Raw genomic sequence first — 26525 nt, 5'->3', positions numbered from 1 at the left:
GAGCTCTAGACATAAGCGGTAGACATAACCAATTTATAATCTCTATATTCACAGGTGTAGCAACTAGAGTTGCTACACCGGCGATTGGCTTGAAAGAGTGTTTGTTCGAGGCAGTGAGACAAGATGAGAATGGCAGTGATGGTGGGTTCAATTAGTGCAAATTTGACCCAGCAATTATGACGAAAACTATGATAAGTTGAAGGCCGAGGATGCCGATTTTCTTGTACTTAGGCAGTTGTGGTGCGGCAAAAGTTTTTAAAGCTTTATTTTTAGCCTAGCCTTTAGCCACCAGGCCTCATTTTCAACAGCCCCAAAGTTTTTATGAGTAATTGAAGACTTCAAAAAATCTGGCCTTCAGCTTGGCATATCCCCTTCAGACGCAAAATCATGATCCACTGCGTGCCAATGTGTCAAATTCGCATGGCATGATTCCAAGGCACTCAGTATTACATTTCAAGAGATAAAATTAAAAAATTGTTTGTACTGAGCAAGTTTCAGTAATTACTGTTAATTAGCATGTAATTCGGTATTTACTTATTATCCATTCGGTCAGCATCAATTTTTGCATAAATATAAAGAAAGATTAGGTCTAAGTGCAAGCACTTTATTTTTTGGTTGCATTCATTTTCAACAAAAAAAAAATGCTCTTGACGTGGGTCCGGGAGCAACTTCAACTGGTCATTGAACATGGTAGTGTCGCCAGCAAAGTGGTCCTCTGAAGCTTCATGCAGCATAAAGAAGCTAAATGATTAGTGTCTGTCAACCCAAGAAGCCTGTACGAATGTGCACACTGCGTTTCAAGACATGTGAATAAACACACAGTATGTGACGTGCCTTTAAATTTAATGTGTACGATTGTACACGATGCCACTGAAGCGGATAAACGTAATTGTTGAGATGCAGTAAAATGGCTGCAAGTAGCTGCTCACAGCCTGTTCAAAAACAACATAAGAAAGAAAGGAGAGTACAGTGCTTTGTTATCTAGCTTCACTTATTTGAAAAAAACATTGTTGAGAATGTATCAGTGCATGCCAATAAAATGAAAAAAAAAAACAACACTGTTTGGTCATGGGTAAGGTGTTCCAGTTGAAGATGATGGTCGAAAAAGCAAACACAGGGAGCTAGAACCTGAAACAGCGAAGCAGGCAACTGTGAGAGCAAGAAGCGAGAAAATTTTGTGCTCGGCTGGCTACCTCACTTTTCGAGAAAGGATTAACTGCCTCAAAGCAGCAAGATAAAATTGTTGCGTAGGATCTCCCTGCACCAACACAAATAAAGCAGGAGTTACTCAAGATTAAGCAGAAGCACACACATGAGCAAAGACTTCCCTCCCAGAAAACGCAGGCAAAGCTCGCAGACTGTCGTAACAAATGCAGCATTCGTAACCCTACATAGGATTTCTTCATCAAACGTTAGCAAAATTCAAAACAAAGGTTACAAATATTATTCCCGAATTTATGACTACCTTGACTGCCTCTAAATCTTGTTTCATGTTTAAATTGCTGAAAACAACACATAAAAAAAGCAAAGACAAAGAAAAACCCATAAGCAGAAAACGATGCAGTCGTGCGTCAGCAACATCTCAGGCAGAGGCACGCATGAAGCGAGGAAATGTGCGAGCAAACAGTATGACGCAGAGCAGAGAAAGCATACTACGGCACAGACAGAGCTACCAAATCACATAACACAATTTCTATCATAATTTTAGCAAAGACAATAAGTGATGCGCATGTTGTATACTAGTTGCCCTGGAGTGAAGAAGCTAGATAGAAATGGCAATGTCCAAGGAGAGTCTATGCATCCTGATATTATAGTGCATCTGCTTCTCGAGGGCCAACACTGAAACTTGATTATCCAGACGACTAACACATCTAAATAGTTCTGAAAGAAAAACCAGTGCCCGCCAGTACTTCCTTTTTTCTTACAATGTTAAAGTTTAGATCATCAATTACAAGAAAGAGCAAAAAATAGTAGAGAATATAATGCAGCATAATTTAAAGGGCCCTTAAACTACTCTAAGTTCGAAGACGAGAGAGAGTGGTTTCTCTCCCGCCTTCACTATCCTTCCTACAGGCAATATCATGTCCTCGCCACTTATTTCTTCATAATGCAGGTGTACAATGTCAGAACTGATTGTTGAGCCTATCAGAATTTCGCTCTTGTCGCTTGCATGCAATTATCTCCAAATGTGCGATTAGAAATGGACAAGACGGAGTGCAATCAATTGGTCGCCCACAATAGTCAAGCGATACAAGGAAGGAGATGATCCACAAATGATACTCTACTTATATGAACCAACTGACAGTTAGTAGTTTAATTACACCCCGTGAATCACCCTTCTGGTGTTGTGAAGTGTGGCAGAGAGTTGAGAAATGCCAAAAGAGCATGTGTCCAAATTTTGTATTTTCAGAGGCTGCTTTAGGGGCCCTTCTTAAAGTGACCTTGAAATGGTTTTTTGAAGTGTTGTCGGTGTTTAGGCCAGAGCATCATCAAATCTTTCACACCACAAATTACGCAGCCTGCAATGTACCAAGGCCACTATGAACATATTATACCCTCTTTCTCACAAAATACCATGCCTCCACAACTTATAAGACACGCTGTAAATTGCAGCACTCTCATGAGTGTACTCAATGGTTTGAGCTTCACCCAGTCATGGCCTCCGAGACTGCGTGCAATCTTGGAGGCCATGGCCAAGTTCCCTGCAGCACATCGTCTGGCAACAGAGACGAAGCTCGCGGAGTGGCTGATATCTGCTTCAACAGGTGCCGCTACACTACCAGTTGATCTTATCTTACTCTCTTGTATGGTGACCACCTGCAAAGGTACGCAAACACAATGAATTTGAGAACAATCACTGATAACCGCAAACTTGGTCAGTGTGGTTGTGTCTTCAGGGGCGAAGTTAGTTACAGCTGCAGACGCGTGGATTGTGGTGTTGACCGGGTAGCAAGACACAGATTGCCAGATCATTAAAAAATATTACACAATGTCGCAGCTTCTATTGTGATAGCAATTATATGGACAGTCTCGGCTGGTTCTTGTTGTCGTTGACGTCGCCGCAGCCGCTATTCACGTGCATATATATATATATATATATATATATATATATATATATATATATATATATATATATATATATATATATATACACACACACACATATATATATATAATGTTATAATGTATATAATGGGCGACCATACAAATAAGGTCAGAACTTTGTAAGGGCCCAGACGATCGCCAGACATTCTTTCTCAGTGACGGTGTAATTAGTCTCGACTTTTGCAAGCGTACGGCTTGCATACGCCACGACATATTCCGGGAACCCTTGTTTGCTCTGCGCAAGGACAGCGCCGAGGCCGACACCACTGGCGTCCATGTGTACCTCTGTAGGGGCCGTAGGGTCGTAGTGGCGGAGTATGGGAGGCGACGTCAACAAATGGAGAGGCTTATTACTTCCGAGGAGCTTCGTCAGCAAGGATATGATAATCGCGAAGTTTTGAATGAAGCGCCGAAAGTAGGAACACAGCCCCCTGAAACTGCGCAGTTCATTGACGGACATCGGCTTGGGGAACTCGGTCACAGCCCGAAGCTTGGCTGGATCGGGAAAATCCCGTCCTTGGACACGGGGTAGCAGAGCATTGTCAGCTGCCAAGCTGCCCATCGGCACTTCTTTAGATTCAGTTGCAGACTGGCGTCACTCAGACGCATTAAAACATGCCGCAGACATTGAAGATGTGTGGAGAAGTCCAAAGCGAAAACGACGACGTCATCGAGGTAGCACAGGCACGTGTGCCATTTCAGGTCACGCAGAACGGTATTCATCATGCTCCAAAAGGTGGCGGGCGCATTGCACAGCCCAAAAGGCATGATGTTGAATTCGTACAAGCTGTTGGGGGTGACAAAAGCGGTCTTCGGTCGAGCCTCCTCAGCCACAGGTACTTGCCAGTACCCTGAGCGCAAATTGAGGGATGAAAAGAATTCGGCTCTTTGCAGGCTGCCAATCGCGTCATCTACCCGCGGTAGTGGGTACACGTCCTTACGAGTGATCTTGTTGAGGCGTCGATAGTCCACGAACCGGACAGAACCGTCCTTCTTTGCAAAGAGAACAATAGGAGACGCCCAGGGGCTATTAGAGGGTCGAATAACCTTGCGGCGAGGCATGTTGTCGACTTGCTCGTTGATTATACGGCGTTCTGTGGGACATACGCGACATGGACGTTGCCATAGTGATGGTTGGGCGCCTGTGTCGATGCGATGCGTAACGATGGATGTGCGGCCGAGAGAAGGTTGAGCGACATCGAAAGAAGAGCGGAATTCTTCCAACAGGCTCAGAAGCTGGGAACGCTGTACCGGCGTAATGTTGTCGGGAATAGAGGAACCGAATACATCAGCGGATGATGAAGAAGATGTAGAAACAGCAGTAAGCGTACTGGAACTTCGGCAGTGCGTGTCATCGGGTTGATCCATGACATGCGTCTTCCATGGGTTCCACACTGCTGAGACATTCCCCTCGCACCAACGTAACACTGTACGGAGATGAGTTCAGAACAAAAATAGTGGTGTTGCCTTGAGTGACTTGCATGGTCGCGAAAGGAACCAGCAAGCCTTTTCTGGTGAAAACACGATGAGGCGAGAGGAGTGCAGCTGTGTCGGAAAAACTTGCGCAGTAGACCGACACCGCCGTGGACAAGTTTGCAGGCACTTGCGTGTCATTGCTGACAAGTAACTTGCTTGCAGCAGATGGACTGTCGGCCGGCGTCAAAGAAGAGAATTGTGTGAGCTCTATTTCTGCTGGTGCGCAATGAATGACGGCATCGTGGCAGCATGAAGGAATTATGATGAATTCAACGCATACATCACGTCATGAATCATGAGGCGGGCTGTGCACATCGCTATAGGGTGAATGCTTTGGACGCTGGCTGTACGGAGGGAGAGCCCGGAAAGTGGCGTGGTCACTTTGCGCAGTAATCGCCTAAGTTTTGCGTCCATGACGGATACGGCGGCTCCAGTATCTACAAGGGCAGATGCATGAACACCATCCACAAGCACGTCTATCACGTTAGATGGGCTTTCCTGAGGGCTTCCACAGTTCGACAGCGTCGCAGCCCTTGCCTCGTGGACTATGACGACTAGTTTTCCTGGTCACCCTCGAGTGGACGTGGCCGCATCGGCGACAGTGAGCGACGTCACGGAGATGGTGAACGGCGGGTAGACGGAGCGGGGCGCGACGATGGAGACATAGGCGGCGACCTGCGATTGCTGCACACGATTGCAACAGCGTGCTACGTGATCGACGCAACCACAAGCAAAGCAGATGGGGCGATTGTCAGAAGTGCGCCATCGGTTCGTGTGTCCCGTCCATGTCGCAGAACGCGATGGGTGAGCCAGCTGCCGATATGAATACGTAGTGGGCGGCACTCGGGGCACGTGGATGACGTCTGCGTATGTAGGCGGCACAGTTTCTCCGAAGGCCTGGGGCCTGGCAATGGTTTTGGAGTAACCAAGGGGGCCAGTCACAGGAATCGGTGGGGGTGGTCTGGCGAAAACTTGGGCGTAGCTGAGTGGCGCAGATAGGGAGGTGGCTGGTAGTATTCAGGAAAGACCTTCGCAATTGCCTGCTGAATGGCTCGGCAGAGGGGAGGCAGAAGTGTGCTTGACGGCTGTTGAGCATGTTGCGGGGAAGCAAAAGCCAGTAAAGAGACCTGGTGGGAAACTTCCTCACGCATGAATGACTTGATTTCGACGAGCAAGGTTGCTTGATGAGGAACTGTTGACAAAGCCGAGAGATCAGCGTCACATGAGGGCGGTCGATGGGTCATCAAGCGCTGCCGCCGCAGCTCCTCGTAACTTTGGCGTAGTGTAATGATCTCTGCCACAGTGCGAGGGTTCTTGGCCAGGAGCATAGCATGGTGAAGGCATCGTCGGTGATGCCTTTTAGAACATGCGTGATTCTGTCAGCCTCTGACATGTTCGCGTCCACTTTCTTGCACAAGTCAAGGATGTCCTCGATGTAACTTGTGAAGGACTCACCGGTCTGCTGTGCTCGTTCACAAAACCGCTGTTCGGCTTGCAGCTTATGAACGGCAGGACGGCCGAACATGTCACCGACGGCAGTTTTAAAAGCAGACCAAGTTGGGAAATCGGATGCGTGGTTGTTGTACCACATGCCGGCCACATCCGTGAGGTAGAAAACCAGGTTGCCGAGTTTACCTGCCTCGTCCTAATGATTGGGGATGCTGACGCGTTCGTACATGGCGAGCCAGTCCTTGACGTCGGTGACATCCGCGCTGGTGAAGGCAGGGTGGTCGCGGATGCGGAGGACACCAGAACATGGCCTCGGCGCAGGATGAAGCGACCGGCGAATTGGTCCTTCGTCAAGGTTTGCGAACAAGTGTTCAAAAATCCTGACGAAGACCAATGCACCGGTCGAAACCGTTGGAAATAAAATTAAGGCAACCGCTAAGTTGTGTCTCTTCACATATATATATATATATATATATATATATATATATATATATATATATATATATATATATATATATATATATATATACATACATACATACATACATACGGGGAAGGATGTGCTAGCCTCCTCTTTCTGCGGAGCAAACCTCACCTTTCTCGTCGGGGTCGTCTGCGCGCGTTTATCTTGTGAGCAGCGCACAAGGACGGGTTGAGGGGGTGGGGTGTGATGGGTGTTGCTCTATCGCGGCAATGATCAGCGCGCGCCTTGTGCCCCCACAGCAGATGTGAGGTTCTGCAGGCTACGGTTTCAACACGAAAAAACCATGCCAAATGTATACCTGGAGCGGTACGTGTTCTCTTACACCAGCATTTTGTAGAGTTGTGCGAGATCACATCTAGATGAGTTGACTGTCAGCCTCACTTCGTATACCAATGCCGTCGCTACGCACGAGCCTTGTTGTGGTCATCTGCTGTGGCCGCGCCGCAGGAACCTTGGTTACTTAGCAAGTGCGTGTTTACAACAATTAATATTGCTCCTAAAAATTCTAGCCTTGCTTCGTAAAACATTGGAATATGTTGCTGTTGCATTCATTGCTTCGCCCCTTTGGCAAAACTGCGAATTTTTTTAAACCTACTAACCACTATAAAATAACAAAGCTGGGTTAGTGTTCATCGTGAAATCTATTTGGTGGCGTTAAGAGAAATACAAGAATGACAAAAGATAGGACTTACTTAGTTCACAATCTAAAAGGCAAACAGATGGCGCGGATATGCAATGATCTCCAGCGTCTTGAATTAAATATGCTGTACATCGTTCTTTGATAACACTATCATTTTGCACAAACGTAGATATGAAAAGCCATGGGAACTCGCGGATCGGCAGGTCTCTCTGCAGGACGAACAAGGCTTGGGTACAGCATTAAGGAGACATTTGGGCTGCTGAACGTAGTCTAACAGTAATTAGGTCCCATTATTGACGTTTATAATTGATGTCGGCATGTTACTGGACATCTCTGTTTTTCTGATCTGATCTGTTTGAAACTCAAAGGGGCAGAGAAACACTTTCTGAGCATGGTAATAAAACGCTGCTAATTGGTAGTCGAGCCGAAAATTATAGGGCAGTATAGAGCTTGGAATTGACAATTCTCAAAGTCCGCTAGAAACTGTTCCCTCTTGACAAACGATGCCATAAAACCAAATGACCATGTCATAAACCCAACATCCATGGCCGCTGGCTGATCTGTGCGTAGATGTCGCTGCATGCCTCCGCGCCTGAACAAAAAATGAAAAGTGCTCAAGGTCACAACAAGCGGTAATGAAGAGACGCATCTTCTTGCCTCCTTGTCATCTTCCTTCCTGCATAGCTTTCAGTGCAATCGCTATCAAGAAAGGGGACAGAAAATACTTGAAGCATGTGACAAATCCCTGCAACCCCGCTCATACTTGACAGATTCTAAAAACTCTTGTAGCAGTTAATTCGTGAGGCAATAAGTTCTTTTAATGAAGTTATTAGGCTTGCACGAATATTCAGATGCTTTGAATAATTGAACAAATCATAGAGTACCTATTCATATTCGATTTGGTTCGAATTTAAATTATTGAGAATTTCAAAGTATTCGCAATGAACGAATAGGTGTTCATTAGTTCGCATGTGACTGCCTGTAGAGGTGGTTTCACTGCAGTATAGGAATACTAAGCCGTGAAAGCACCTACCCAGGAGAACTCAGCTTTGCCGCGAAGCCCCGCTTCAAATTTAAAGGGGCTCTGCAACACTTATTGAGCGCTGTTAGAAAACACTGCCGATTGATAGTAGAGGCTCCCGACAACAGGCGAGCCAAATATTACAGCACAGCACTCAACCTACAATGCCAATAAATTCTTAATGTCATCTAAACATTGCTCAAAAATTGCTTGTCGCAGCCAAGGTATCAGCCATTGGGTTTTCAGCATGGCCCGCTCGGTCGTTACTGCGTCCACCGTGGGAGGCCGCCACTTATCTACGCGTATGTGCGCGATCGCACCGAAAAGTCGCTTATTCGAAAAAAAAAAGTGCTCAAGGCCTTCTCCGTCGGCGACGCCGCCGCTGGGAGGCGGCACTCAGAAGCTCGGAGCTCAACGACCAGCTCTGGGCTGTCCGGCAGGCCGAAGATGCCGCCCGAGTTCAGGGACTCAGCGCCGCCATCTGAGGCCACCAAGACCAAGCTGCCAGCCAAGTTCTAATAAAGTTTCCTCTCTCTCTCTCTCTCTCTCAAGGCCATGAGGTGTGCTTGACATTATTTCTTTCCCCATGCCATCACTCCCTCTTCCGCTTGCAGCACTTTCATCAGGACGGTAAGAGACAATGCACTTGTAGCGTACGACAAATATTTGCGACTGCACTCTTAATGGACGGATTCTAAAAATTTTTGCAGTGGTGAATTCGTGAGGCAATAAGCTTTTTTAGTGAATCCATTGCACGGCTACTTGAAAAAGTGTTGCAGGGCCCATTTAAACAAACATATTACTCTGAAGTTGATTCATCATTTCTTAAGCTTAGAAGCTTGTTATGATGGCTTATATGCTCTAAGTATAATCAATTTTAAGATGTTATGCATTTTACAGGTTATCACTCTAATCCTACTAAAAGTCAAATACTGCTACTACTCTAAGTTGTTTAGACTACCTTTGAAGGAAAAAAAAAAGCATTTGCATACAGGCCCTATTTCAATTTTTTTAATTATTGTACAGATTAGTTAGACAATGATAAATATGCTAATTTTTTTATATGTTCTAGATACTATTCGAATTCGATTCGAGATTATTCGACCAAAATAACTATGCGCTTTGAACCGGCAAAGCACTAGTCGCGCAAGCCTAGAAGTTATAAAATAAAGGTGTTGCAAAGCCCCTTTAAAGGGGGCGACTCCATTCCTAAAACATGAAATCCTTTTTATTTTATTTTTTAGCAGACTTTCATCACAAAGGTTTAGCATTTTATCTATATTTGTGCGCCAATTTCAAATGTACAAAATTGTTTTTTTTTTGTACAGCATGTAGTTTTTAAAATATCATAAATTTCATTTACTTCCTACGCTGAAGATGTTACAAAGCAAGTCAACATAGCACAATAATCTAAAAATCAAACTAAATGCAGTTAAACAAAAATGAATGTTTTTTATCTATTTTCAGAAAATTTATGGTATGTTAAACATTCGAAAAAAGAAAAATTGCAGCTTAGCATTGACACAGTCATGAGTGATTGATAATCGGTTCTTAGCGGCATCTCTAAATCTCAGAATTGAGCGAATCATTGCAGCTAAGATGTAGGTGTGGTTAGGAACTGGTTAAGCCCACACGCCCACAGTAAAGTGAAAACATAACATGTCCTGACACACTAGTTTCCATGAAAAAAAGTTATTGAGGGTGTTTAGTTAAAGGAGCCATGACATAATCACCCGACAATTTGTGGTTTTCAGAAAAATTAGAAGCAAAGGTACATTATGCCTATACATATAGTAGTAGTAGACTGTAAAAGAATAATTTAGTGCAAAACAAGCCCTGGAAGTCACCAGATATAAACACCACATACAGCCGGCGAATGGCATTTTTTCATGGTGTCTGTGATGTCACATGCCGCATTGTAAAAGGAGCCGTATTTTACCAATGTTCCAGCCTCTACAAATAATTTAATTTCCGTGCCAAGCTGAATAAAAGCTAAAATATCTTGATTTCATATGCAGCTTATGACGGAACAGCGTGGTTGCTGTAATGCAGATGGTCGCACAGGAAGCTACTCGTTACGCCGTCAGTGTTGCCCGACTCTCAAACTGCAAGCGTGTTTATAAAAATATTCAATAATGCAGTAGGTGTTCGACCAAATGCGCCAACATTCACAAGCTTATCTGTGAACGTACAAGCATCAACCCCCATAACACAGATTATGATAAAACATTAGGTGTCACATCTGTTTTAACCATAATGAGCCCCACAGTGTTCATGATGGTGCCAGATAGAGGCCTTAAGTTCGATTTTAAAAAACTTTAAATATACCTTTATTATTTTTTTTATACATTTCTTATGTTGAACCTTTCATTTTTTTTTTTTCAATTTCTCCCTTTCCATACACTTTCTTTTTTATGTTAGTGGGCACCGCTGCTACACACTGACGACTTAAACATGCATTTCTAAGGCTTTTCACTCATATTGAGCCTTAAAATGCTTCACTATTCAAGATATTCTCAAAAGCTCAAGCCCTGTATAGTCAAAGAACAGTATGAGCTCAAAGTGATCTCGCAATGAATAGTACTTCACTTTTGCAACTTTGTTATTTTCATTATGGTACTATATGAATCTCATGTTCACCCAATGCACTGATGTAAATTTAAAGGTAAATCAGTACATGGGGAGGAAAAAGAAATGTTACAGCTGTTCCAATAAACATTAATTGAAGACAGAAAAACAAATCACATTACCTTTTTTACAAATTGAAAATGCAAATTTTTTAAACTGGCTGTACTGCTAAGGCTAAATATAGTATGATTTAAATAATAAGCCCTTTTCGTGTTAAGTCTTCAACATCAAACCAATTCTGAAGCCAACAGTGACATGTCTTGCGTCTTTATTCTTTAAGTATATTTCAAAGAAGCTCTGCAACACTTTCTGAGCATGGTCAGAAAACAGTTGGCCATAGTCGAGGCTCCTGAGAACATGCGAGCCCGACATTATAGCACAGCACGCGACCTGGAGCTTATAATTTATTTTCAAAGTTGGCTAAAAACACTCAGTTTCCTCTCAACAAATGACGCCTCTAACCAAATTTTTTTCGCCATAAGCCGGTATGAACCCTACGAGCTGTTCAGTTATGGCGGCCGGCCCGTGCGTGAGCGCTCACTCGCAATTACACTGAAAAAAACCTGTGCGTTCGAAGAAAAAATGAAGAAAAGAAAGTGCGCATGATTAAGACACGTGCGTAATGCAAGTTATTTTTCTCGTGCCATCCCTCCCTGCTTCAGTTTCCAGAACAGTTGTCAGAATGAGAGAGAAAGCGCCTAAGCGTGCGACAAATTTTTTTAGACTTCACTCGATTGCTCGAAATAGTGTTGCAGGGCCCCTTTAAGTACTTTTTTTAAGAGACATTCAGTCTGCATATTGCATCTTCAGCGTTAATTATTTTGCCAGTTTTTTTAGTAAACCTAACTCAAGGAACAGCCAAACAAAAATCTTTACAAAAGTTGCAGTAAATAACATTGTTTATAAATGCACAATGACGAAGACGAAAGGAACACGCACGAAAGGGCTCGTGCAGAATTTTATACCGGCTTTTATTTCGAAGAATCGCTTATTTATGCTCTTCACACACGGCAGATCTACACACATGCACACGGCTTCTTATGGTGGGACAAGCTTTTGTGAAGGACAAGTGCAATCTTTTGTTGAACAGTTTCATTAAAACACTATTCTTTTGACGATGTGTGCACGTGTACTTGATGCGCAGAGATTTAACTTATGATTTGAAATAAGAGATAAAAACTCGGCACCAGCATTGTTGTAGTTGTTCCTTTCGGTTTCGTCATTAGCATGTTTGATGACGAACACCGTTAAAAACCAATTTGCCCAAAGTGGATTGTTGTTGATACAATGCATTACTTTTTGCAATATCTTGCATGCAAGCTTATTGATCTAGTAGACATTGCCATGACACTAAACATCCCCAAAGGATCTGTTATATACTGCCTATACGACATCTACTGCAAGAAATTTTCGTGCAGCCGATAGTCTAAAAACTGGCGTTAGTTCAAAGTACGTTAATGCTTAGTCTAAGCGTCTATCCAGTGTGGAGAAAAAAAGACAAAAATCACAAAAGGAGGGAAAAGTCCAGTTTGGCAGCTAAGGTTTCCCACACTAAGCGTTGACACTTTAATATCTACTCCCTGAAATTGAATTCACTTTACTAGAAGACTTTACCCAACCAGTAACTGAAACATTTACCTGGTGTCTTTCCTGCCCTGAAAAACAAGCCCAAACCTGTGCGCAGCAAAACAGAGAGAAATTAGACCACCAATCCAGCATCAGTGCAGTTGCGGCACACTTACCATCAGAGTCGCTGCTGTCATCGCTGCTAGAGTCTGAGGAACCGTCGGACCCGTCGTCGTCGTCTTCATCGTCATCATCATCATCGTCGTCGTCGTCATCCGAACTCTTCATGACAGCGCGTGGTTGAGGTGGCACTTGTGGTGGCTGTTCCTTGTTAACGTGTGTGTCCATTAAAGCTATTTTCAACTCTCCCTGTCCAATGTGAGAGATGGCTTTCGGTGGACTTGGTTCTTCGTCCTCTGAAGGGTGTATTAAAAAAATAACAATAAAAATAATAGCTGTAAGAAGAGCTTTGAAAAAAATAGTGCTGGGAATTGGCCGATGTTGATTTCAGAATGCCTGCACGAAATAACTGAAAGGTGCAGAAAAAGTGCAGAACTATAATTAATTCATAAAAACACCTTTAAAACATCGTAAAAAAAGAAACACAAAGAGCAATAAATCACACCCTCAAATCAACATGAAAACATTGAAGGTAGCCACAGTTTAAAATGTCGGTTTTATTTCTACAAGGCTCCTGCTAATTAAAATTTTTTACTTTATTTATAAAGAAAACTAAAAAAGGAGCTGTTCTTTTTATACTCACTTTCAGTTAATACTGCTGCAATACCAAACAAAAATCAAATGTCATGAAGAGAGGATGGTTTCATAAACGGAAATATACGCACAAATGAAAGACAAGCACGTACACAATGAAGTGTTAAAGACAACCTGCCATGGCAAAGTAAACTTCAAAGTCATTTGATTCCGCCAAGTTACACTTCATAAAAAAAAATGTACAAGGAATTTCGCTAGTACTCGCATTCGTAGCGAAAAAAAAAAAGAAGAATTTCACGTAGCAAGATCAAACTAACAAAAACATTGTAGCCTTAATGAGAAATGGTCAACAAAGAGGAGAACATTCAGTATGCAGCTTCAACGGTGTTTTGTCACAGCAAAACTGGACGTTGAGATTGTGAGGGTTGACGTAACAGAGGGCCGCAGCTTAATTCTGACCGTCCCAATTTCTTTACCAACATGAACCAAAAGCATGGTACGCCAATTTTTTAGGCAGTTAGACCTACACCATGTTTAAAACAAAAGCAGGTACCATCATTATAATAAAGGGCCCCTATAGGGAGTCTGCGGTGCATTGGCGCCACTCAGCCGTCCCAGGTAATAGCTCGCTAACGCCCGCTATGATCTCGAGACAGCGGGTACAGCAGGTGCAAAAGCTGCCTCCGAAAACCATGCGTCGGCCCAGCTCACTCCGGTTTACAAGCAGCTGCCTCAACAGAGGAAGTTACGAGGGCTGTAAAAGGGGCTTCGAAATGACCAAACGAGTCACGTTTACATGTAGCTCTAACTCTGACAACGTCATAAAAACATTAGCTATCGTATAGTGGCAATGTGGCTCATTGCAAGATTTCATCATCGTTGCGGTCAGAGAAGGTCACACATGTACATTCTAACTTGTTGACTAATGCAAGAACGGCCGACCCAGTTAAGCAAAAGTCTTTTGGGTACAATATAAAAATGCGCAGAGTGAAAATACATACCACATTTACTACCGCAATGACCGCACTCGCATAATAAAAGCACCTCTAACTTCAGTGATCAAAATTTGGATTTCAAAAAATATAGCCGCAAAACGTTTTCATGGCATGCGTGGGCGGCCCCCGGAGACAGCGTGCAGAAGATAGCGCCATTAACCACCGAAGATGAATAAAGTGCAACAAAGAAGCTGTTTACAGACAGTGTTTGTGTATGTAAATTGCAAAAGGCTAAGCTACCTAAGTTTTTTTTTGCACTACCGCATTTTTTGCTCCTCCCGAAAAAGTTTCCATAAAATTTACCCCGCGTAATCCTCCAACTTTGCTCCAACTTTTCGAGAAAAAAAGTACGTTCATTACACAAGTAAATATGGTAGTTACGAATCGTTACGGTAAATCCTTGCATATAACAAATGTGTCGGGAAAGTTATTCATGCAAATGACAAGTGCGATCTCAACAACGCTTTCGATCGTGATACGCCCCCGAAAGTGCTTCAACTACATGCTATGGGCAATGTGGTTACATACCTGTCAAGTTTGCAGCTTCATTTGTATGCTCAAATTAAGATCGCGAAACGCATACAGCTCATAGACTGACTGAGCAAGTTTCCCGAATGCTGTTTTTCTGTGATTGACCGACATAAAAATCTCTTGAAACGCACCTTCCCAACACACCTCAGCCCTGTCCAATAGTGTCCCCAGTCACTGAAACTAGTGTCAGGTGTGTCATCACAGCCATAATAATACGAAAATTCTAGCCACAATATTAACACGTTTTGAAGTGAACGTGTTCACTGTGCCTTCACACAAGGCTCAAATAAAATAAAATAAATACCGTGTGGCTTATCACAACAACAAAACGCTTGACAAAGCTAATCATTTTTGCTGGGCAAGCCGCTCGAAAACATGAGGGATGAACCAGTGTCAAAAACAAGTTCTTGAATTTAACAGCTGCGGCTAATTGTTCGAAAGGTCATTAAAAACAGCAAACTTAAAAAGATAATAATAAAGACTCAGTATTCTCTCTTTATTGTATCTCCCTGCACAAATAACAGCGACAGCTCGTCATTACGCTGTTTTTTTTTTTTCCACACGGCGACAATCTCAGCAGCAACTGCTGTAGGCATGGCACCTTTTGCCTACTAAGCGAAACTAAACGCTTGACGACAGCGCCACTGCATTTTTGCGATGTATGCTCTGTGAAACTCGTCTATAGCTGTCATTAAAATGGCAACCTAGTGGTCAAGAATCAATCGAGCTTGTAACATTAAGCACAAATTCGAAACGCCATACCCATAAAGTCAGCCACTTTTTTTCCAACAAACAATCATATGACTGCTCGTCCAGTGAACCTCTTGCTTTCTTTTCCCTCAAAAAGAAATGATGAAGAGATTAATACTCGAAGAGCGGCCCTAATGAAATCAATAACAGTGTTTAACGCACATGCAGTTGCGTTCTGCCTTGATCACTGAGACGAGAAACATTCAGCTACAATACTCTTAATGCAAGGTTTAGTTGGTAACAGGTGGATAGCAATATCGTGGCCCACGCAAAGGATTGTGGGCTATGGCGCTCGTCTGCATCGACTTTTGGTTCGGGATGTCGTTGCCGCCAGTGTCGTCGCTTTTGCCAGTGTCGTCGCTTTTTGTGTGTACCACTTAGCACTCGCGTAGGCCTTTCCTGACAAATTGCTACTTTATATGTCGGAGTGCTATGCAGCTTAGATGAATAACAAATGCATTCACTATGAGATAGTTATAATGGTACGAGCGGTCATTTCTTATTCAAGCAGCATGCACCTCCGGACACATGCATGTTGTTTTGCAGCAAAGAGTGTTCTCGCGCCTGTTTTCTTGCATACAAACGTTTTTCTGCCCATCATAGCATCATGAAACATCGGTCCATCTGTTTTCATGTTGCTCACTCGTAGGATTATTTATTTAAGTACCATCTTGGGTTCAATATAGTGAATGGCCACAGTAAACTGTGTCTTACTTTAAAAATCAAATGTTCTTTCATTTGTGCGGCTTTTTCTTTTTCTCAATCTTCCTTTACATGAGATGTCGTTCCCTCACACACTCGAACACTGTGTTTCAATGCATACTCAACATATAGTTTCAGGGGCAAAACACAGCCTATCGGCACTTAGGTAACGCTTGTAAGTCTGATTTAATAGAGATGTCACATCATGCAACTCTTTGCTTCTAAAGAGACTTCGATCGTTTTATGTTCTGCGATACCTTTAACTGAGCGGTTGTTTTGTGCCATGGGCCTTTCACACACTCAGCTGTTTCTATAAATATGACAGACGGTAAGGGATACAGAATAGGCTATACAAATATGCTGTATTGACATACTTGGTCGGGCAGAGTACGTGTACTTATGTTGTCAACATGCGTTGACATTTGGCAGCATGTGTTCATATGCGTGAGTGATTATGATGTGACCATCATTTGTGGTCGAAAATACCAAATCGAGGCGATTCTGCAAAAGAATACCGTATTTACTCGATTCTACAGCGCCCTCGATTGTAACGCGCACCCGGTTTTCACGACGAAAAAAAATATAATAATAAGACACTAACTGCAACGTGCACCCATTTTTCTCGTTTGCCCCCACGATCACACCACTCGGGAAAACGACCCCTTTCGGGAGCGAGCGTCTTTCGTTTAAATATGAGGTACGGGGGAAACTTGTGCCTATCTGACGTGCAACAGAGCATTGCCGTCACTCTAGTTTTACCGTGGCCTGATGTCAGCATGCGAACTTGCTTCGCCCCCTTCTTCTTGACGGTTGTGGTGCCAGGCATGTCGAAGTTAAGAGGCATCTGATCGGCATTCCCGATTTGCCCAAGCAGGTAGCCGTTGCTGTGCTGCAAGTTTAGGACGAAGCTCTGAAAACTGTGAAGCATTTCTTCGTACTCTTTTGGCAACTTTTGGCACATGCCCAAAATCGCCTTCGTAGGGAAAAGCCTTTCCTCTTCATAAAGTTAGTTAGCCAACACCTACTCGCTTTAAACTGGCTCCACATTAGCCCTTTTTTTAAGGCTAACTGCATAGCCTGCACTTGGAGCAGTTCTGTCGTCACGGGCCGCTGTGCGGCTCACTGCTCAATCACATACTCGCCGAGCAGCTCTTCAATTTGCGGAAACCAACCCTGCTGTAGTCCACTGAAGCCTTTGCGTAAATCTTTGCTGTCGACAATATTCTGCTTTTGTTTCCGCCAGTCCTGCACGCGCGTTTCGGGAACTCCGAACGACCGCGATGAGGCCCGATTTTGCGTCTGTTTCGGCACACGCGATGACTTTTCTTTTAAAAGCAGCATCGTGATGCACTCGTCGAGTTTTTGGAGTCGGCCCTTCCATACCGTCGATGCTAATGCACTACAAGATGACGAACTCCTCAGCACACGTACGAAGTGTCACACATGGGAAACACATAGGCAGAAATCGCCGACACGCCATGCCGACGCACGTAGGGGGCGGCTATTTTGGAAATGCCGATGGCAATAGAATGACTGTATTCATTTTTTTTTTCGCACTCGATTCTAACGTGCATGCGTTTTATGAATTCGTTTAACCAAAAAAAAAGGTGCGCGTTAGATTAGAGTAATTACTGTAGTTCGTGTTTCAAGGCATAAATTTGCTCGAAACCTGCCTGTCACCGTTTCTCGTGTTCGCCGATTCCCACTTTTCACTTCGTTCTCTGAAATTTGCAAAATGTCATGTATTCATTCGCCAAAGAATTCTACAACACAATCACTAAACAAGTGGCAACAAACGCGTCGCAGAATTGCGCGTGTCTCCTTTTCTATTACACTGCGCAGCAGGTCCTTCAAAGCGGCGAAGGGATATGCCTCGAACCAGAAGTACTGCAGGAGACGACGTGCCATTTTTCTATCCACCTATTGACGTCAATCTATGTGTAGAGATGAACAATAGACACAAGGTAGCTGTGAAACCCCACAGCACTTCAGCAAATAATCAATGAACACTGGGAATGCAATTATTACTATTATGCCAAAGCTTTCTATTGACAATATTGTGTGGTTGCTTTTACAAAATATTGATGGAAATAGCGTGCAGTTTCCTGTGCCCGTTATAACAGTCTATGCTTGAAGATATGATAAGCCAAAGGGCAGACAGTAATTGTCAGCTCTGTAATTCATTAACAGCTTTTGATTAGTCCAAATGAATGACGAGTGAATGCATATTTCATTTCAAAGATTCAGGTTAGAGGCCTTATCAAGAACTAGATGTGGATCCAGCAAATGTTTGACTGCCACAACAATCTATTCAAATGCGGTATCCCTAAGGCTAAAAAGATGCATACAACTTACAACTTGCTCAAAAACAAGTGTGCTATGAAAAGAACTTTTGGTGCAAGTTTCATTAAAGTACAGAACATTCAGAACCAAAGAATAATGAAGCGAGAATGCAAATATCAATGGTTGCATACTGACCTCGCTCCTCGCGAACTGAAAACCATCAGAACAAGCATTTTTTGTAGTGTTGAATGCAAGTAAAAGCACGAAAGCACAGCACTGGGCTTGAATGTCTTACACCAGGATCAGACAGGAGCAAAGCACGACATCTTATATTTAATACTGCAGTTCTCAAATAACACTAACCTTACATTATTATGGCCCGATGATGACGATGATAAATATCCTCTGAAGTGCTATTCCACACTAATTTCGATACAGGTGAACATTCTGAGCCTGAATATGTCTTTTGACATGTTTTAATGCTCTTCACAACAAGTTAATATCAGAAAAATTTGTAGCCTACAAGAAAAAGTGGCACAACTTGGAGGTTGATCAGTCAGAAGATGGTAAATAAGCAGAGGTAAACACATTAAAGGATAAATGAGGTAAAGGAAACTGATGTCAGGCTCAAAACCCACCTGGCCTCCCACACACGGCATTGAAAGGGTGCTGACAACATTTTTCGAAGGCAGGTTTACTTTGCCACACAAATCTCCTGTACACAGAGATGGCTCTGAGCAAGTGTGAAGCTCACCAAATGCTGATAAGATATTTTGTTTTGATATTAAAGTCGATTTTCCCACGATACAACTATTAACATTGACACTATCATTACGTCAGGCTACAGTACTAAATCTGGTGACTTCTTGCAGTAGTCTGGCTAGCTTTGATGACGTCGGGTAACAGAACTTCCAAAATGGCCGCTTCTGCATCACTAATGAAGCTACGGTACGGAGCGGCTGTAGAGACGCTCCACACCGTAGCAACATATAGTTGCTATGGTGTCACAATATCTTGCACAAGCATGTGACGAGAAGCTCATGTCGTGTTTTGGCGTCAGGGTACAATAGTAACTGAAAGTAGTTTTAAAAAATATTCTAATTAGTTTTCCGAGGTGCACTCATGGCTAGTAGTACATCTAGGATTTTGAGGGCTTGGTGCTTTATTTGACGTAAAAAAATGACAAATAAAAATTTCTGTCAGTACCTCTATAAGATTTAGGGCATTACCATTTGATGTATTCGTGTACTTCATTACGTAGCTATCACACACAAGAACACCTTTCTAAGCACAACAAAGCAACTACCACAATGCCAAATGCGTATGTCCCAGAGTTCTACAACAAGCTCAACAGGATTTTAGTATCCAAGGTAGACTATTCACTCCTATCAAAAGAGAACTTTTATTTTGGGAGTCACACAGTGTGGAATTGGTGAAATTACTTCTACTGGTACAAAAAGACCAAAATGTGATTAGCATTCTCAACTTTCACTTTACCGATGGAACGTGAAAACACATTATTGGATACCTTGGTAGTATAATATAGTTTTGGAACACTCATCAAGATGATTACTTTGTATTGAACACGTGCACAAGTTACCCACAGATGTCCAGCAATTAATGTTCTGCGCAACACAGACAGCAGTCCAAGGTAAACTAAAATTTTTCAGCTCTTCTATCATCTTACTGTGTGTGCCACACGATACACTTAGTTTGGAGAAAAGAAGCCACAGTCTCCACAGCTTGAGGCAGATGTGCTTTAGTTTAGAGTGGTCTCTCACAAAATGGACCATACTCCTTGTTCCTTCAGCATTTGGCAAGATATACTCTTAAAAACACACAGCTCAAAAGGCAGGTATAACCCAACACTCCTATATGTACCTTAATTGTGACACACAGTCCTTTGAAGAAGAATATGAAGGAACTTGAGAAATGTGCTCGAAGGAGAAACCTACTTTGCATAAGTGCATGTAATGCTATGCGACAAAACAACCATGCAGCACTCGTTAGGTTCTAAGTGTACGGCATTGACTGCTCGGCTTAACGGTGCCTTCAGCATAATGCCTTGCCTTAGAGAAATTCTATTGCACTTCCATTTCTTTGCCTGTCAATGTCAATACAGTGCACCACTTTTTATAACTGCTTCCCAAGCGAATAACAGACAAACATTAGGTGGAGTAACCACGACTCAACTTACCGATGTCGGTGAGGCGCTCGTCTTCGACTGTGAGAGAGATTTCTGGCAGGTCGGACCGGTCATCCACGCTCCGTGCGACAGGACTTCGACTGCGCTCTCTGTTGGTCAGCTTGGCGATTTCAGTCGCTGCAAAAATTGTCAAAATCATTAAGGTCAGACACCTTAATTGGAAAACACAAAAAATTTGGCAGAGAGGCATGAATGAAGCATGTACTAAGTTGCCCCAGAGTTTCTTTGGTCGCTTTGTTTAAAAATGTGGCCTCATGAAAGCGTACACTGTGCTGCTGTGAACCCAAACCTTGATTGGAGGTGAGTTTCCTGCCATTCAGCTTTGTTCTCGCATGATGACTGCTAGCCTCGCACCAAAACCACGTGTTGAAATTTTTTTCTTCCCCCTTTCTTTCCCTGTGCCCACTTCTTAAAATTTCATCAGGTTTAGAATTGTACTTATGCTACGCGACTAAAGGCTGCTATGCAGTGCTGTATAATGATTACCTGAACTTGGTTACAATTTTATCATGAATAATGATCACAAGGCCATGTAGTTTAATATATGCCTTTCTCGGCAGCCCTTTACAGTGCAAAAGAGGATGAATCATAAGCAGTTCTGTCAAAAATAAACTGGTGAACATAACCGCCGGCCAGTAATAGAACAAGAACATCTCATTAATCGGTAAACGAAGGCTCCTCACGTGAAAATTTCAGCCCCAACTTTCGCGAGTTATACATCCAGAACCGTTTGAAGGAAAGTCAGAGCGTCCAAATGGAAAGTTCAGTAACAGGCAGAAGCATAGTATGTACAGTGAATTCCAGTGCTTCCACGCCATTGGTCTCAATCTGGTTCATCCTTCAGACAGAAGAGAAAAGACGTCGCCGCTTTATTTTCTTTTTACTAATGAGTAAAGCGTGATTGGGCTCGTGCATCCACACTAGAAATGTGCAGAGAAAGGAGTCTTTCTGCAGAGGTTTCATATCTATGCATGCATTCCAGCTGCATCATTTTGTGACAATTGTCGAACAGCACTGGTTTGGTTGGGGAAGAGGGGACGTGCATCGCACAAAAGGTCATCGGACAATTCACCTTGCATGTGTAGGAGCTCGACTTAACACTGGCAGAAGCAAGCCAACCCAGAAAGAGAATGTGGCTCGATCGCCCAACAAAGTCTTGCTTGCTTGGTGGAAGTGACGTGATAATGACAACAAATTCCAAGTGCAAGCCTGAGCACACACAGTCTTTCCACTGTTTTCCCTCATGGAACACAGTATCCCGAGACACACACTGTTCATAATTTTGTTACTTACATATGTACCTCCACACCAGTGTAACATAATGTTAACATGTGTACTCATGGGCTAGAGCTATTTACACTCAGGCCTCATTATAGCATAACAGGATATAACGAAATAATAAATATAACGAAGTAAATGAAATTCACCTTAAAAGCTCCTTTGAGAACTATGCATTTTAAACCTCGTTGTAACGAAGTAATACTGGCCGGTAAAGTGACATAACGAACTAAATTAGTCTATCTAATAGTCTATAAAAAAACAACCATAATGTGTTAATAATATCATTTTCTGCGAAGTTTGACGCTCGTTCGGCTCTTTCAAAACAACGGCGCCGACCTTACAACCAGGCCACGCACGGCAGAGAGAGCCGTCCTCCTCACACAGCCAGCGGAGAGGATTGAGGAAGCACTCAGCGGGTCACATGACCGAGAAGCGGCGCTGTGGCGCAAAGAGATTTCCCTCTCGTCGCCTTAAAGACAACGGCAACGACTGTGTCTCTGCTGCTACCCTCTGCGCCGAGAAAAGAGGACAGCTTTCTTTTTTTTCCTCTCTCTCCGCACGTTACCTTGAAAGAAGAAGGGTCTCTACGCGCAGAGAAGGAAAAGGGAGAAGCGTGGCGTAGGCGCGTCGCAGATCGGCATTTAAAGGAGAGCAAGCAATCCCCCAGTCTTTTCTTTCCTTTTATTCTTTTTCTTCTTTGTACACAGCGTTGAAAGGTGCCGCCGCGGGATTAGGCATGGTGCTGAGAGCATTTTCGGAGTGCGGAATGTTCGAATTAGTCGTCGCAAGTGCTTGCACGTTCGAATTACAGGGTGTTTTCGCCTATTGGAATACACATAGCTTTGACGGGATCTCAGCGTGAATTCGAATTAACCGGAAGTTCGAATTAGGCATGTTCGAATAGACCTCTTCCTGTTGGTAAACAGTGTGACGTCACTGTGGGCACCCCGCCCACCATACCATCTCTCCGAGCAGGTGCTGGTTGGCAAGAAAGTTCCTTCAACGGCATCTTTCTGCATAGCAGAGCTGCATGTCTGCATTCCTTTGACAGAAATTTCTACATTGCTATGTCTAAAGTCACAGCTTTTGAAAGAAAGGGGTCGCAGAAGGGTCACTGTTCATAGTGTGGCAATTTGCTCATTGTAGATGGATGGATGGAGAAACTTTATTTAGTGTATTGAGAGACACGACTAGCACGCAGTGGACTTCACCCACGTAAATGATAGCCATAAAAAATCTTATCTTTCTCGAAACGAATGTTTTGAATGTACATGGTGACTGGCACTTTGAGAAATATTTACATGGCATGGGTGTAGTAAACGTATTATATTTCCATCGTGGCATGTGCAATGCTACACGAAGTACAGCACTGGCAGCAGCGTGATTTTGAGCTGCTGTGCGCGACGTTACGGATAAGATTCTTACTCATTGCACAAACGTCTGATCGAAGATAAATGTTTTGCCAACCACCGCTTTGCGCGTGCATCGAAGACGTCACGCTGTGACCTACCCCGGTAGAGGTCTATTAATGAGGTTCGACTGTGTTTATTTTCCGTCACACGCGTGGTCGCGTAGCGGTACATCGGGCCGCGAGGCAGTTTCCTTCTTTGCATGCCTATAGGGGTGCGCCCATCTGAGCATACATTGCCACAAGCTGTTATATTTGATATAATGAAATATTGAATATAATTAAATAATTGTGGCTCCCCCTTAACTTCATTATAACAAGGTTTGAGTGTATTAGCTTGCTGGCATCAAACCTCAGCAGGCATAAAACCCGTGCTACAAGGCTCCAAGACAGCAATCACAGCAGCAAATAAAATGCGAACGGTGCTTACAGCGGGCTGCCTCCATTTTTCGTTGTTCCCGATCCCTCTCCCGCTGGGCTGACGCTTGTGACACTATAAGAAGCCGCTCTTTGCGCCACTCTCGTTGAAGTCGCTCTCTGGTTGGAGAATTGGAAATAAAAAAAACATCAATCGGTTAAAACTCTACATTATCAATCGTTTCCATAAGTTTGCAGAGTTGTCGTATACCTGGTGATCTCTAGGTTAATTAGATCTGTCCATACTTTGAGAACCAGTACCCGAGGCAGTGCATCATGCAATACTGCATCTGTACGGCAGTCATATGTAAACAGCATGCCTCCATAAAACAGCTACGAAAATTCGCACTGGGTGACACACGCGCCTGTAACTCGGTCACTTGACACTGGCAGATTTGCACCGGCAGTGAAGGTTCTAGTATATTTTGTGGGGAAGCACATGCGCCCATGGTTCCTTTTCCTTTTACGGCAGCGGGGCAGCCTAATTGTGAGGACATGTCTGTCCCTTTGAGAAACAAGACAATGAAGCCTTTTTCGAAGGGACCGGTCACCCCGCAGCCGTTATGCGCTATTCCCCTTTTCTGGCTCGTGAAACGGGCAACCCTCCCTCAGCGAAGGAACCAACCATTGTTGGAGAGAGGGAAACCGGAAGGTTGGTCAAGACGACCGTGCCGACAGAAACAAGCTCTTTTGAGCCGGTTACCAGAGGGAAGACAACCTCAGGATACCCCCTAGGAGCAAAGGCGATCGACGACCCAAGGTGTAAACCTACCCTTTGTTATCTTTATCGAGTGGACAGTCCACCTATGCGACATTTACGCGTTATTGCTTACGTAGCAATAAAGTGTTTTGTTGCCCTAGCCTGTTGCCTTATTCGCCCGAGCCAGTGTAGCTGCGATGACTCGAGCTCCGAGAAGGGGACGTTATTTATGCACGATAGGACTGTGTGCGGCTGAAACATGAGCTAGGCTTCTGCGTCAGCCGTACATTGGGCGGACCCCCTTCAATTTATAGGGGCTCCCCGGGAACGCTTCTTCAAGCAATAATCCAACGAGCTAACTACTGAAGGCTGGTGCCTCATGAATTGACTGCTACAAGTAGTTTTAGAATCCATCAAGTACGAGCGGAGTCACAGAGATTTGTCGCATACTTCAAGCGCTTTCTCGCTCCTTTCATCTGAATCACGAGCGCAATGATTTAGTTCTGTATTGTATGTAATTCTAGCACTATAGAGCGCACCACGAGCTTTTTGTGGCACTCCATGGTGTCCATGTTAGCCATGCAGCTCACGCTGCTGAAAACAGCCAATGGCTGTAAGCCAAATAATCAATGTCATATGCTTGTGGCATCATTTGTTGATGGAAGAGTGAGAGATTTCTAGCCAACTTCGACACTTGATCGTAAATTCTATGCAGCATGCTGCACTGTGATGTTTCGCTCACAAGTTTGCGAGAGCCTGATTACAGATCCAGGCAGCATTTTTCTGACCCATGTCCGAAAAGCGTTGCAGTGCCCCTTTAAACTGATAAGTGGATCAATAGGTTGAAGAAAGCTACATGCTTTAAAATGAGGTGCTAATGTAAATGCATGTGCAACTTACTGTTCCCTCTCTTCTTTCTCCCTTTGCTCTCTTTCCCTCTGCTCCCGTGCCTCCTTGGCTTCCCTGATCTTCTCCCGTGCATCCCGCAAGTCACTGCGGCTCACCTCCTTCACTTCTCTCTGCACATTTCGACCAACGTCTCGTGGGGGAGCCCTCACCTGGAAACCAGTGAATGTAGCAGCCTCAGCACAAGGTGAAGACGCACACACTGCTACCGAAATTGATAAGGGCATCTGGCAAATATTGCAAGATTGTCGAACAGGCATCTGCGATCAACTGAGGTCAAAAGTTAGAGAGTCAAGGATGGGGTGTGCAGGCGCAATAACAGTAACATGAAAGTAGGATGGGGAAACGTAGTGACATTTTCAAATCAGTGCACACGGTCGCGGTGTGAGTGTTGCCTTCAGCGGTGCACTCCCTGATCAGAAAAAAGAACATACTTCACAATTGATACAGCCAGCAGCACGCTAAATATACCAAGTATAATTTAAGCCAACATTATATGCAAAGCAGTATTACTGGAATTGATTGCCACAAACAAAGACTAGGAGACACTTTAACCGACACTGGAGTGATGTACTATTAAAATTGTGACAGTGGTAAAGCGTCTATACAATTATGGCACGAAATATGGCATAATAATGTACATACAAGTGCTGATTTCGATAACCACCAGGGCTGATTTTGATAACGACCAATTGCCGGCGCTCAGAAGAGGGACCGAGTGCACCTGTCTGAGAAGCAGCACATCAGTCCCACTTTTTCTAACAGAGGTTCCAGCAAAGGCTTCAGGTAGTTCACAAAAACAGTGTAATCATAATAGAGAGTGTTGAAGAGGGTTTCAGCCAAATTTGTTGACAAAGACGCAGGAAGAAGAGGGCCAGCTGAATGCGTTTTCTTGCTTTGTTTTTTTTTTTTTTTCATTTTTTCCTGCAGCCAATGCTCTCACCTGCTCTTTGCTGCTGCCACTGCCACTGCTGCTGCTGGCCTCGTTCCGCCCAGTTCGTGATGGCACTTCCGCAGGCCGAGCCACCTTTTCCTCTGTTCGGTGGGCTTGCCGGTGCCGGTTGTCGTGCTCGCGTGTGTCGCGGTTACGGGTGCTGCTGCTCCTGTGACTGCTGCTGCTGTCAGCAGCCGCACGCCGGCTGTCCCGGTGTCCACCGCTCCGATCTCGGCTGCTCGGCCGGCGGTCTTTGCTACGGCTGTGCGACGCTGCCAAATCACCAGAAAGAAATGGACCATCACAACAAAAACGGCAGTAGAGCGAAG

General features: G+C 43.9%; 1 protein-coding gene across 10 annotated transcripts in view; it reads right to left on the bottom strand.

The window, feature by feature from the left end:
* The window catches only part of Pitslre (cyclin dependent kinase 11B pitslre), a 54036-nt gene that overhangs the window by 24058 nt on the left and 3453 nt on the right, over positions 1–26525 (bottom strand). For 4 of the 10 annotated variants that reach the window (XM_075889416.1, XM_075889419.1, XM_075889420.1 and 1 more), the window contains exons 3-9: positions 26206–26468; positions 25257–25414; positions 23670–23776; positions 20542–20667; positions 18540–18554; positions 12546–12785; positions 12442–12477 (exon numbers count right to left, since the gene is read on the bottom strand). In XM_075889416.1, the coding sequence (XP_075745531.1) occupies positions 12442–12477; positions 12546–12785; positions 18540–18554; positions 20542–20667; positions 23670–23776; positions 25257–25414; positions 26206–26468 (945 nt within the window). The remainder of the gene's footprint in view (positions 1–12441; positions 12478–12545; positions 12786–18539; positions 18555–20541; positions 20668–23669; positions 23777–25256; positions 25415–26205; positions 26469–26525) is intronic. The other 6 variants (XM_075889418.1, XM_075889421.1, XM_075889424.1 and 3 more) reach the window with 3 other exon arrangements.

This window comes from Rhipicephalus microplus, chromosome 3 (assembly GCF_043290135.1).
Source record: "Rhipicephalus microplus isolate Deutch F79 chromosome 3, USDA_Rmic, whole genome shotgun sequence".
NCBI lineage: Eukaryota > Metazoa > Arthropoda > Arachnida > Ixodida > Ixodidae > Rhipicephalus > Rhipicephalus microplus.
This window is presented reverse-complemented; position numbering and strand designations above follow the sequence as displayed.